Source organism: Penicillium argentinense (assembly GCF_028826775.1).
Source record: "Penicillium argentinense strain IBT 30761 chromosome Unknown utg000010l_segment0_segment0, whole genome shotgun sequence".
Lineage (NCBI taxonomy): Eukaryota > Fungi > Ascomycota > Eurotiomycetes > Eurotiales > Aspergillaceae > Penicillium > Penicillium argentinense.
Window position 1 is genome coordinate 2756738 of NW_026622669.1, and position 13866 is coordinate 2770603.

Sequence of the window (13866 nt, forward strand, 5' to 3'; positions counted from 1 at the left end):
GGAGCCTTCTTCAAAGGCCGCGAGGAGTGAAAACGTGTCAAAGGGGAGAGGGCATAACACAGGTGACCACGCAAAAAAGGGCTTTGGAGGGGGATTGAACCGATTCAGATTCGACGCGGAGATCCAGTGAAGGAGGAAATCCGGAATGTAAAGAGCCAGAGCAAGGCGAATGCAACTTCGGGAGGAGTGGGATGGGAAGTTCGAGGGACGCGACTAACCTTGAAAGTGAGGCGGTTGAAGGGAAATCTTCCGCACACCGCACAATGGGGAGGGGATGGAGATAAGATAACCGAAGGTTTTTTCTGGGGGTTTTTCAGATTTTTTTGAGGATTTTTTGTTGGCTTTCGATTTGGTCGAAAGGAAAAAGAGTTCTCTAAGAAAGAGAGAGAGGTGGGTGGTTTCAAGGGAAGAAAAAAAAGTTGGCCCGCGAAGGGCGTTCTGGAAAACTCAGCGGAAAGTGAGAGGGGCCGCTAGTCCCGATCGGGAGGCGGTGCGCGCCGCTTTAAGGGCTTACTGGAGGGGTTCACGTGGGCCTCAGGCTCACGCAGGCATCTAGTACTGCTTGCAATGGCACTCTCAAGTGTGCGACCCTAGGCAGATGGGTGCTGTCAGCGACTCAATATTATTATTGCATTGAATTCCACTCGTCTTGACTATAACAATCATCATCGCCACGTCGGGTCGCCAACCACACCGGCTTTCTTCCCACACGGTCTCGGCAGATGCAAGGCACCAATGAACAGCCCGGTATTTGCTCGACGCCAACGCTATGCATAGACGATGGGTCCCTGTGGACGTAGTTACAAAATAAAGTAGAGCACAAGAGATTAAAGTAGCAATGTTAAGATGTGAATGCTGCCACCCCCAAATTCCTCTCGCTCAGCTCAGGTCGAACCCTGCTCCCGAGCTCACCGCATACAACAGCTTGCTGCGTAGCCCAGCGGCTGTCGAGTAACGAGGTAACTTCAACAGATTGACGCAAGTGCTGGTACTTGGCAGTCGCTCCTCGTCATCGCTAGAGTCACGGATGCTGAACCGGGGATTCAGATGGCTGAACCCAAGCAGTGGAGCACGAGGAGTCGAAGTCACGAATCGCAACACCTTCTGCCGCTCTTCGTTGCTCATTTCGTGCAGCACCTGCCAGAACAACTTGATTGTCGGATGCTCCTCGTTATCGTCCCCGATTGTGTACACGCCGCCATATAGCGTGTTGCGCCGCAGGTCCTCCACATCAATATCTCCAGTCTCGCCACTCACAAGGGTCTGCAACTCCGTCTGGTTGAACATGGACAGCCAGGCAGGCTGAATGATTTGCCCAAGCCCTTGCAGAAAAGCGTTGGTCTGCATAGAGGGCTGAACCTGGAGACGGTATCGAGCAATATAGGATATGTATACCAGTCGGTTCTGGTTCGTCACCGGCGTCTTTGAGCCATTGTATCGCAATTCCTTTGTCACGGTTCGATTTGTCGAGTCGGGCATCGGGATGGTATCAGTAACGGTGAAGTCCAGCGCGAAGTCCTCCACGTCTCCGGAATAGTTCTTCAGTTGGAGCTAGAAACAAGATGTGTTAGGCCCTTTGTTATTCACAACGAGAAAATTTCAACTTACGAGTCCTTGGTATAATCCCTGGTCAAGGTCCTTCAAATCGTTCAGATTGGCCCGGTAGGATGATTCCCTCATCGCCGACCCCGTACCTCCAGTCAGGGCCCACTTCAACAGGAAGAACGGCGCGAAGTGAACATCGATGAGGATGCCTTCGTAGAGACACTTCCCGATCACCCGACCAAGGAACTCATACCGGCGGAGTAGTTCGCGGACGTGCCCTGCGCTCTCCGCACTCGACTCGCTGATGCCAGTTCTCCGGCATTTTTCGTAGTACTGCTCAGTGCATTGTGCAACAGCGGTTGGATTCGGGTACAGCAAGTGCTGATCGTTCTCAGAGAACATGTTGAAGTTACTCTCGGTCTTGAAGGCTTCGGATGTAATACTGGTCAGAAATTCCTTGGTCACACCTCCACCATCAATACCAGCCTCCATTGCTCCAAAACGATCAATGAAGCTGATTTGAATGGGCTCTTTGAGGCCATCGCCGAGCGGGTAGAACTGGGCCAGTGCATCGTCAAACATATGCTCTCTCCGGATTTCGGCTTGATGGCGGGCTAAAACATCCTGGAAAGAAGGATTGCCGTTCACCATCTGCCCCATAGCAGCCTGTACAACCGATGCACGCCATGCGTCAGGGTCAACAAATCCATGACGTCGCCGGTGCTGGTCATGATAAATGAAGCGGCGGAAGATTTGAACACGGGTGGCAAACGGGATGAAGAAGGGCATATTTCGGAGGATTTCAAGCCGTGGTGCAATAGCTGCGAGAACTCTTCCTCGAGCAACTCGCTGCTGATGGCGACGCAGGGACTCCAGTCGGATAGTTTGCTGAGCATGACCGGCACCGGCCAGGCCGTAAGGGGTGTTCGATTCATCATCCATTAGGTCGGCTTCTTCTGGATCCTCCATTCGTGCTTGGACTTCGTGTCTCCTTTCTTCTTCAAGAACAACAGCGGGGATAAAGCCCTCCATGTCAAACTGACTCGTCATAAGCCAGTGGTCTGGAGGAAGGAACTTTCGGCGCGAACTAAATTAGTTTTGAAGAGTTAACATCTGCCGGCTTAGTATTACATTTCGGGATGTGCAAACATACTCTCGTTCATGCAGCATGCGGAGCAAACCAGTAACAAGTCCCTTGAAGTACTCCAACGGGATTCCGGTCACCCCAGGAAGATAGTTATTCTGCCCTTTTGCTTCCAAGTCCGCAGCACTCGGAACGGGTGCAGAAGATCCGGATGACTGCGAGGCGCTGTTGAAATAGCTGCTTAGGTTAACAGCTGTTGGACGAAGCTCGGGTTCGTTCAGATCCACAGCGTTCCAGTAAAGGGTAAAGGCAAGATTCTTCAGAAAGATCGTCATGTCCTTAATATCGGTCAATGGTAGGGCGCTTTCTCTCGTCCATGAAATCTTCGTACTTTCGGCTGGCGGGAAAGCGGAGATACTCGAGAAGAATTCATCGTCATCCATGACCTTCAACACAAATGTGAAGAGTTCAAGAAAGAGCAAGATCGTGGTCCATTCCTGGTCGCGTTGATCCTGAGGCATGTTGATCGGCTCTTTCGCTTGTTCGGGCAGCTGGAGCAACGGTAGAACCTTCGTCGAATCACCGCTGATTGTCTGAAAGATCCGGCTAGACCGAGATGCCTGCCAGAAATATTTGATCGCTGGGATTTTGGCATCTAATTGGCCCGGCACCTGCTCTCCGGACGGTGCTGAGCCCAGGTATAGCCACATTCGAATATCGTCACCTCGTCGTGGAAAGATTCTGAGCAGATTCAATGCATATGTAGCAAGAATGCGAGCTTTCTTCGACTCGTCCGAGTGGCTTGTCAGGCCTGTTTGAAGATGGCGGGGGCTTCGGATCCGGGAGAGGAGACCAGTCACACTACCTTGGTTGACAAGACCAGTGACTTGGTCTTTGATGAATGGGTGCAACGGGCGGACCCCTTTTGGCAGGTCGACCTCGCTTGGATCTTCCACCTCCAACCCCTGCATCAAATGCGTGGCCGTCAGAGTCAATAGCTCCGACACGACAGTCACAAACTCCAGTTCCGGGACGTGGGAGTTCGCGTGCGTTCCAAGCGCATGACGTTGAAAGAAGATCAGGTAAGAAAGCAACCAGGTACGAGCTTGGGTATCATCCAGTGGGCGGCCTTTCTGGGTAGCCTCCGATAGACAGCCAGACACGGCCAGGGCCAGCATCCTGTAGTTAATCTGAGTAGCCAGGCCATCCAGCTTTCCGAGGTAGTTTTCAAGATTGGGAATTGTAAGATATGATGTCGCGAGTGATTCATACGCTGACATTGTCTCTGAGGTGATCGGACGTAGGAGAGCGAGAACAGCTTCCTGGAGGAGATCAGGGTCGAGTCCCTCCTCTCGCTTGTCAGACTCCGGTTCCTGTCTTTGGAGCTGAAGCTTGGAAAAGTTCTTCGTCAGGAAGGCCATCGCATTGTAATAGACGTCTGCCACGTTTGCCATTTGTTTGGGGATCAAGCCTGCAAGGAACATGACCGATCGGAGAAGAGGCTCCAACGCGGTGGAAGGAACATGCGACTTCGATGCCGAGCTCAGCACCCTTAGCACCGCCATCGCCAGGCGCTTGAGTAGCTTGGTCCATTCTCCTTCCGCAGCGATCGTAGGGAGGGTCCTGAAGGTCTGCTCGAACGCATCTACAAAATAGACCAGACGAAGAATGTCATCTCGCTTTCGAGAAGACACAAATTGGACCAACAGCCGGAGCTGAGACAAACACTGGTCCCCCGTAGCATAAGGCATCGAGCGGCGAGACGAGAAAGCATTATCATCGGCCGATGCTTCGACGCCCGCCATCAAATCCATAGCGTCTGTCATCTCCCGCTCGTTTTTATCCCATTCCAATCTCCACAAAGCATATGTGTGCGTCCTGCTGCGGTGACCCCGCCAGGATCGCTGTATCACGCGGGACGCATTCTGTTTCTCCCTATCCCGCTGACGCTGCAGGCGCTCCTGCTGTGCAATGGCGACCGCACTTTGAGGGTTTGAGGCATGAGGGGTCGGTCGGGCTGGCGAGCTGCCGGGGAATGCAGCAAAGGGATTGTTGGTGCGGCCGCTGAGGTTCACCTGCCTCGGGCGACGAGAGTTGCCGGTGAATGACTGGAACATGGTGAAGCGCCCCTCTGCCCTGGGGCCGGGGCTGAGGATTCAGAGATCAGATCTATGCACAGGATGGTCGCTTTGAATGCAAAAAATGAAAGAGGCGCAAGCCCATATCGCAGTGCTGGGCGCGGAAGCGAGCGTTGAAGAACTATGACATATCCAGCTTTGGAGAGTGCCTCCGATACGCGCATGGCGGCGCCCTTATCGGGCTCGGCACGGTCGCCCACTTGTGCACACGCACTACCTGCGTGGGGGAGTATTACGAGTCGGCCGTGGGGCAGTCGACCCGCTAAAGGTATGCTAGTGCCACGCTATTGCCACTTTCTCAATAGAAGGCCCGGCGTCCTTCAAACTAGCTGGTCTGACTACTCGTACTAGTATGTAGTCTTGATGGGTAGCCAAGGGGCCAAATATAGAAACTTCAAGGATAGAAAGCAATTTGTTTTCTCATTCCCATAGATTGTCGATTACTGCGAACAAATTTCTATCAGAGCGAGCAGAACAGGCCCTTGCTCTATTCCAGCTCTTCGTTCTTAGGGCCCAGTTCCCGGATGAGGATGTCCAGAATGTCTGCATAACAAAGCCAATGGGTATAGGCCGGGGCCATTGTTCAATCAAGTATGCTGTACATATAATACATAAGGGTATGCGATCGGCCAGCGAAGCGTTAGGAAGGTATAGCGAGTTGACGGGTGACGGTTAGAGGAGGTAGGCAAACGCATCGCTGAAGATCTAGTAAGCAGTCAGTAACATGAGCAGGCGCATGCATATGCCACGGAAGTATTGCAGGACTTGATAAACTCACATCCGATGTAAATGGTTGGATCCATCAAGCCAAAGACCCGTGGCTCAACAGAGCGTAGTTTACCGCTTTCTCTTGTACTCGTCGACCTCGCGCTGCATTATTTCCTCGCCGTTACGCTCACCCCAAATGTTCAGGAAATCCTGGCCCTTCATGCTATCGACGACGGTGACGGTGCGCCCGTTTCGCTCAATGTCCTTGGTGTACTTGGTCGGCTTGGGGTCAGCGACCTTGGTGACGAAGGGTGTGAGCTGCCACTCAGGTTAGCAAGGCTTGCACTTCTCAATTGTATCTGTATCCTCCAATGTGACCAACCTTGAAGTCTTCGAGATCATCTGGGGCGCAGTAGGTGCGGACTTTGTGCCAGTCGATCACGTAGTTGCCCTTCTTGTCGAAGTTACCCATCGACCCGGTCCGGTTACCCTTGTAGAATCCGCCATTGACCTGCTTGGTGGTGAAGCGCAGGCGAGCCATCATCGGGTTCGAGGGCTTAAACATGGTGGGCGAGGAGAAGACACTGGGGGGAAGAAGAGGATGTTCGCGGTGCCTGCGAAGAAGTGGGCGAAAGTTCGGGTGGTCGGACCGCGCTACTCGCCGCGCCGAGAACTTTTTTTCCTGGAGCAAAAAAAGTTGAACGATCTGCCAAACCCCTCCACACCGCAACAACCGGATCGCTTTGATACCGTTGTGGTCGGGACTGATTTTTTATACTGTGAATTTTCGGTCTTCTTTCTTTTCGTCCATATTGCTGCCATGCCGCGCAAGCAAACCCAGCAGCGCGCGCCGAAAGACCGCTTTGCGCAGCAGAAACCAGCGCAAAGGCGCAAGATCGGTCGAGCTCAGGACGCTCTTTCCATTGCTGAGGTAGAGACCAAGTCAAGACTTGGTGTTCGCCGCAGTCGTCTCGGTGTTTCAGAGGACAAGAATGAGCGCAAAAGGCACTCTGCCCGCGACGAGGACGAGGACGACGATGACGACGACGAGGACGGCCCGACCCATAAACGCCGCAGAACCGGAATCGACAATGATAGTGCCGACGGTGGCAGCGACAGTGAAGGCCACGAGTGGACTCTCGGACAAGTCAACAGCGACGACGACAGCGAACTAGACAGTGACGAAGCTTTGGGGTCGAGCGACGAAGAAAGATTTGAAGGATTCACCTTCCGCGGGAGCTCTGCGAACAAAACCAAAGCCAAGCCGAAAAAGCCTCAGCCTAAGAAGCGTGCCGAGATCAGCCTGGATGAAGACATGGATGAATCTGAGGATAATGAATCTGACGCTGAGGAAGACGACGACGATTTGGGTGAAGATGCTGTGGACCTTCTTACTGCTTGGGACATGAACACCGCTGAAGAAGAAGCGGAGTCGAAGAAAGCAGCTGTCAAAGCCAAGAAGGCAGCAGGCGGGGACGAGAGCGATGAAGATTCAGGCTCCGAAGGAGACAGTGAAGACGACCCCAGCGATGAGGATTCTGACCTGTCTCTCTCTGATAACGAGGACGATGCCGACGCTCAGAAGCAGGGTCTTTCCAAGCTACAAGATTTCGTCCAGTCGATGGAGGCAGGCAAGCACACGAAATCTAAGCAAAAAACATACGAGCAGACCAACCCTACAGAGTACGGATTGACCTCTTCTCGCAAATTGACTGTTGCGGACCTCCTTCCTTCAATTACGGATTCTCGCCTCAAGGGCTCTCTTAAGCATGTCGATGCGGCACCTCAAGCCTCCAAGTCGGGTATTCCGGGCAAGCTGGATGCCCCATTGGCCAAGCGTCAACAGGACAAGCTCGACCGCTCTGCTGCTTACGATAAGAGCAAAGAAACTCTCAACCGATGGCTGGATACCGTCAAAGCAAATCGCCGAGCCGAGCATCTCGTCTTCCCTCTGCCGAACCCGGACGGTGAACAAGTCCACAGTATGAACGTCGCTAAGCCTAGCAACGACCTTGAAAACACCATCCAGAACATCTTGGTGGAAAGTGGGTTGGCCGAGGCCAATGGCAAGTCTGCAGAAGATCAGGTTCAGGACATCGAGGGACTGCAGTCGCGTGCATTGCCCATCGAAGAGATCAGAGCTCGCCAGGCCGAGTTGCGGAAGCGCCGTGACCTGATGTTCCGCGAGGAAGTCCGCGCCAAGCGGGTCAAGAAGATCAAGAGTAAGGCCTACCGCCGTGTCCATCGCAAGGAGCGAGAAAAGCTTGAGCAACAGGAGCGTCAGGCTCTTCTGGAGGCTGGCGTGGATATGGATGAGGCCGAGCGAGAGCAGAACGAACGCAAGAGAGCCGAGGCTCGTATGGGATCAAAGCACCGCGAGAGCAAGTGGGCCAAGAGCTTGAAGCAAACCGGACGCACTGCCTGGGACGAGGATGCTCGCAACAGTGCTGCTGATCTCGCAATGAGAGAAGAAGAGTTGCGGAAACGTATTGAAGGAAAGAGCGTGGCTCGTGGAGATGATGACTACTTGGACTCCTCGAGCTCGGAATCCGATGATGAGGATCCCTGGGCTGAAGATGCAGAGGAGACACGGAAGCGCAAGATCCAGGAGAAGCTGGCCGCCTTGGAGGGAGATGGCAACGAGGAGGAATATACGGGTCCTCATTCGAAGCTTCTTGCTATGAAGTTCATGAAAAATGCCGATGCCGCCCACAAAGAGGCAAACGACGCAGAAATCCGGAAACTTAACCGCGAGCTTCATGGTGAAGAGTCACAGTCTGAGGCAGAGTCAGAAGCTGGTCGTCGGAAATTCGGGCAATCAGCCAAACGTGATCCCAAGACGACGAAGGCTTTGCCAAAGAATGAGTTTGAGGAAGCTGCCGACTCCGATGACGAGGAGCGTCAGGTAGTTGATTCAGACCAGGATATCGACATTGTTACCGACCGTCCAACAAAACAAAAGACTGCCGGTGCTTCCAGCGCAAAACCTACTGCTGGTTTGTCCAAGAAGGTGTCTGCTCCGCAGAAAGCTGCGCCAGCGGAGAATGAAAACCCATGGCTTGTACAAACCGAGCGCACCAACCGTAAAAGGAGCGAAGCGGACTCTCAGGAGGCACTCGATATCTCTGTCGACGCCCAACAACCTCAGGCCGCCCAGGCGACAGATTATTCCAAGAAGAGCATGACCGGTAAACTCTCCAAGCAACACCGCCAGGAAAAAGATGACAGTGACGATGAGGAGAACGTGCCTGTCCTGCTGAAGAACCACGACCTCGTGAAGCGGGCCTTCGCTGGTGACGAAGTTGTGCAAGACTTCGAGCAAGAGAAGATGGACACTGTTGAAGATGAGGGTGACAAGGTTGTCGACAACACACTTGATGGATGGGGCAGCTGGACAGGTGACGGCATCAGTAACAGGCAGAAGAAGAAGCAAAAGCGCTTCCTGACCACTGTGCAAGGTGTCAAGCCCGAGAAGCGCAAGGACACCAAGCTCGACCGTGTCATTATCAACGAGAAGCGAGTCAAGAAGGTAAGCTACAATTTTTCTGTGGCATATGACTGGACTACGACTAACTCTCATCTCCCAGAATGTCAAGTACATGGCCACCCAACTGCCTCACCAGTTCGAGAACAAGACTCAGTACGAGCGTTCTTTGCGCATGCCGCTCGGTCCGGAGTGGTCGACCAAGGAGACCCATCAGGACAGCACCAAGCCTCGTGTCCTGGTCAAGCAGGGAATCATCAAGCCCATGGAGAAGCCCATGATTTGAGCTGTCACGACATGGATGACATTTTGAAACCCTGTATATTCATGCATTCATAATGTTGGAGCTCCCAGCATAGTCTGGAGTAAAAAGAATACCATTGTTTAGAATTGCGACTGGCTCTCATAATGTTTTTTGCCCAGTTGCGCCGTCATCTGCATCCTCGCTCGTTTAGTATTTCCTAGTAATGAACGCCTCCGTAGAGCATACTTCAACGTCTCCTTCCCAATCCCCGACCCTCTCCATGCTTTCTCCCACCTGGCCACTGACAGTTCTCTCGCATGGTTTGCAAAGTCGTCATCAGTCAGCAGTTTTTTCTCATGGCGATGCACGCCATCCAAAAAGGCCAGCCTCGACCGAGCACTGGAATGCCACTATGACGGCGGCGGGTGGTGAGTGAACCAGCCGCTGATCAGGGTCATGCCTGCCGAACTGATCCATGGTTTGTGCGGTGATAAACAGACACCGAGTCATACCGATGCGACTAGTTTGAACGGTCTCTATGGTAATGAGGATGATTCCTCAGGCTCAGCAGAGGAGACGGCAACGGGGGAATTGATGCTCCACTTTGTACCCGCGCGCCAACGTAGCTGCCTGCGTCAACCTTCAGGAACATGCTTGTTCCTACAACACCATTGAATTCGTCAATCTGATCCTGCTCAACTCCTTCGTTGAGTATTTGTCCTCGCCCTTTGTAGGACAGCATTGTCGACACTCGTCGTGTTTACATCCCCGCCTCACATTCTTGTAGTGGGGACAACCTCACCCACTCAGGAACTTCATTGTTGTCCTCGTCGCCCTACATTGCTGAGCCGGACACGCGCTGTGCTCCCCATGGGATCTCGGTTTTCCCGTAAGTTTTGGACGATTGCCTGCGCGACGGATCTCGCATGAAGATCGACGGTCTCGGATTCTTTCTGCAGGCCGTACACAACAATCCGTCCCGCGTCTGCCTCTGGAGGGGGCGCCCTGAGTCCGAGGAGGATTCTGAGTGCTGGCTGGAATCCACAGTACATACCTAGGTACTTGTAAGTCTAATGTCCCTCTCGTCGGTTCCTTTCTCTCTTCTCGTGTTGGATTCGACTCGCCCCCGACAACTGAAGCTGTTCTGTGCTGCTGGTCCATGCTTGTACATGAGACACCTTAAGGCATAGAATTGTGCTTTCAGTATTCCGTGTATCCCTGCAATTGACCACTTTGCTTGTTTTTTGGTCTTGCAATTGGAAGATGGGGTCATCATGGAAGGCGACAGCCATGCTAACATGGCTTCTTGCTGCAGAATCAGTGAACTGTCTGCCGCAGTCAATTGGCACCGCTGCGGAGAAGATCTTGGAGCAGACTGCTACCGAAACTAGTACGGCTTTCAAGACTCAGTATCCGCCGTCGAACGCCGAAGAGCGACTACTTGTGCCCGAAGCCTCGCCAGTATGTTGTAGACAATGAGCAATATGCTCTACTGCGTGGTAAACCAAGTGTTAACTTCTGCAACACAGATCTATCGAGTTGTGCTTGATAACGAGGGTCACCCGCCACAGCTTCCTTTCCCAACTGTCGACGTTGATCGAGTTCTCAATAGCATCCAGGGCTTGTTATCCGACGACGACAGCTCGTCTGCTGCTCCCGCTGCGCCAGCTACTTCCGACGTCCCTGCCGCAACTTCAAGTGCTACCTCGCCAAACACGACATCCGCTGAGAGTCAGTACCGATTGCAGTCGCACATCTTTTTCAGCTCAACTTGATTCTAATCGGCATCCAGACGTTCCCTCCGGTCCGTCCACTGGTACCCCAGGCGGCCACGATCACCCTTCCACCATGAACAACCAGGATATCTTCCAGCCTATTGCGACCAATGCGCCTCCTGCAAACATCAAACCTCGTCACGATCACCCTGTGAAGAACATTCATGTAGGTGACGACCCTATCCCAATTACCAACGTCTTAATTTAACAGTCCCGATTCAGGCCAATACTTCTGACCCAATTGAAACCAACAAGTTTTACGCTGGTCTGTTCCTTGGCTCTCAAACAAATGCCAGTTTCACACAGCCCTATTCTCTGGCTTGGTCCAGGGGAGGCGGTACTCTCAAGAGCTGGGGCGTGGGTGTCTCACATCTGGAGGCTAACGTGCTTGCGTATGGTCCTAAGAACCACAAGCTCCCCGGCGACCCTGTTGAGTACTACATCAACCCAGTCGGCCTGCAGCATATTGTCCTTTCAGCCACCGAGCTGGATGAGTCGAGTGTCCTCAGCACCGAGGACCCCAAGGCGTTCTCCGCCCACGCTGTCCTGAAGCGTTCTGGCGGTTCCGCTCAAAGCATCACATTCCCTATTGTGCAGGGCATGGGCTATGTGACCGGTATCTACAATGACTTGCAGCCCCTCATCGAGAGTGGAGTCTTCTTTCGAGAGGTTGTCAGTGCTGGTTCTCCCAAGCCGGGTATCTTCAAATACCAAGTCGCCCTAGAGGATGAGACTCACTGGGTCCTCTATGCCTCTCCCAACGATGGCAAGGATCCCCACCTGAAACTTGCTTCCAAGTCCAGCCTTAGGGGTCCTCACGGTTTCTCTGGTACCATTCAGATCGCTAAGAACCCTGCCGGCAAGTCTGGTGAGAAATTCTATGACAACTCTGCTGGTGTCTACCCCGTTGCTGGCCACATCACTGGTGCTGTCAATGGCGATGTTGGTACATACAGCCTGTCCTGGACCAAGGACGGCAAGCATGCCCAAGGAACCCCTCTGATCATGTTCGCCTTGCCGCACCACTTCCAGTCGTTCGACAGCAACACCGCTGGCCGGATCACCAGCGTCCACCTCCGCAGCACTACCAAGGGTAACGCGACCGCTGTCATTGGTGACAGCTGGACTATGGTCGAGCACGGTCTCCCCGTGGATATGGGCTTTGCCCCTTGGTCGGCTGCCAAGGGCAACATCCACTCCTTGTCTACTCAAGCCAAGCAGGCTGTCGTTCAGATTGCGCCCTACGAGCTGCAGCAAGACATTATGGCCCAGAGTGATTTGAACAGCATGTACTACAGCGGCAAAGCCCTCAGCAAGTTCGCGACTCTCATCTACGCGGTCAGTCAGCTTGGTGGAAACCCCGATGTGGCCGCCTCTGCCTTCCAGGACTTGAAGAAGGCCTTCGCTCGTTTCGTGAACAACCACCAGCAGTACCCCTTGGCCTATGACTCTGTCTGGAAGGGTGTTGTTTCGACTGCAGGCTACTCCGGTGATCTGAACCAGGACTTCGGTAACACTGCCTACAACGACCACCACTTCCACTATGGCTACTTCATCCAGGCTGCGGCGATCATCGGATCCCTTGACCCGGAGTGGCTAACCGAGAACAAGGACTGGGTCAACATGCTGGTCCGTGATGCCGGCAACTCTGTGGAGAACGACCCGCACTTCCCCTTCTCTCGTGCCTTTGACTGGTTCAACGGCCACTCGTGGGCCAAGGGTCTTTTCGAGTCATTCGACGGCAAGGACGAGGAATCCACCTCGGAAGACACCATGTTCGCCTACGCCGTGAAGATGTGGGGTCAGACTATTGGCGATGCAAGCATGGAGGCTCGTGGAAACATGATGCTAGGCATCATGCGCCGCACGCTCGACAGCTACTTCTTGATGCGAAGCAATAACACCAACCAGCCACCAAACTTCATTGGCAACAAGGTCACCGGTATTGTAAGTATTTCTGATCTCTGTTCACCCATACCTGACACTGATTTCAATCGACAGCTCTTCGAGAACAAGGTCGACCACACCACCTACTTCGGTAACAATCTGGAGTATATCCAGGGAATCCACATGCTTCCCCTCCTCCCGAACTCTGCCTATACTCGTTCTCAGCAGTTCGTCGCCGAGGAATGGCAGGCCATGTTCGCGCCCAACGCCTCTACCCCAGCCCACAAGGTCGATGGTGGCTGGAAGGGCGTTCTCTTCGCCAACCTCGCCCTCATCAACCCAAAGGAGTCCTGGAAGTTCTTCGCACAGCACCACTTCGATTATAGTTGGATTGACGGCGGTGCCACTCGTACTTGGTACCTTGCCTACGCTGCAGCCCTCGGTGGACTGTAGGCTTCAATCGTTTACGATTTTGGTTCCTGGCGTCCCGGAGTCGACATTTTTCTTCTACTTACTTGCATGGATATTCGAAGTAGCTATTTCTCGTGGTGATGGGTGTATATTAGATTGTTGTGCCACTTATGATTGGGAGAATTGAGAATCGATTTGCTACTTCATGTTGGTCTTTGTATGCCATAATGGTATGATTTATGGATTTTGTGGTATCTCTCTTAGCCAATTCAAATCAAATCCTGTGAAAACTTATTGTCTCTAGCTCTTCAACGAATCAAATCCTCATTTTAAGTGTTCTGTGTTACTATACCTTCTTGTTCCCACGGCGCCGTCCGGTCACGTGACGCGCCGGGTCCGACTGGAAGTGTCTAGTCGTCCAGGAATGGACTAGCGCCAAGTGACTGAGTTCTATTCAACGCTACTTGATTGTTCCTCCTGTGTATCAATCTTCCGCTTCAATGTATCAATTTTCTTGCCTCCACACCATAACGCCATACAATGTAGTAGCAATGCGAAATTGCGAAAATATTTTATCATGTTTAGATTAC

General features: G+C 52.9%; 4 protein-coding genes across 4 annotated transcripts; 2 read left to right on the top strand and 2 right to left on the bottom strand.

The window, feature by feature from the left end:
• Nucleotides 1–879: 879 nt before the first annotated feature.
• Nucleotides 880–4746, bottom strand: N7532_010709 (HECT-type E3 ubiquitin-protein ligase; the record flags this gene model as incomplete). The annotated part of the gene is made up of 3 exons (XM_056623200.1): nt 880–1551; nt 1609–2632; nt 2699–4746. The coding sequence occupies 3 exons, from the start codon at nt 4744–4746 to the stop codon at nt 880–882; spliced, it is 3744 nt and encodes a 1247-aa protein (XP_056470616.1).
• An 864-nt stretch (nt 4747–5610) lies between these two features.
• Nucleotides 5611–6040, bottom strand: N7532_010710 (mitochondrial 54S ribosomal protein mL41; the record flags this gene model as incomplete). Its single annotated transcript, XM_056623201.1, has 2 exons — nt 5611–5793; nt 5858–6040. Coding segments are annotated over 2 exons (366 nt in total), but the record flags the coding sequence as incomplete, so codon positions are not given.
• Nucleotides 6041–6295: 255 nt separating this feature from the next.
• On the top strand, nt 6296–9245 carry N7532_010711 (UTP14 family protein; the record flags this gene model as incomplete). Its single annotated transcript, XM_056623202.1, has 2 exons — nt 6296–9004; nt 9063–9245. The coding sequence occupies 2 exons, from the start codon at nt 6296–6298 to the stop codon at nt 9243–9245; spliced, it is 2892 nt and encodes a 963-aa protein (XP_056470618.1).
• A 1221-nt stretch (nt 9246–10466) lies between these two features.
• On the top strand, nt 10467–13318 carry N7532_010712 (glucan endo-1,3-beta-D-glucosidase; the record flags this gene model as incomplete). Its single annotated transcript, XM_056623203.1, has 5 exons — nt 10467–10664; nt 10733–10934; nt 10969–11144; nt 11201–12925; nt 12980–13318. 5 exons carry the CDS (start codon nt 10467–10469, stop codon nt 13316–13318), a joined length of 2640 nt encoding a protein of 879 aa, XP_056470619.1.
• Between the last annotated feature and the right edge of the window lie 548 nt (nt 13319–13866).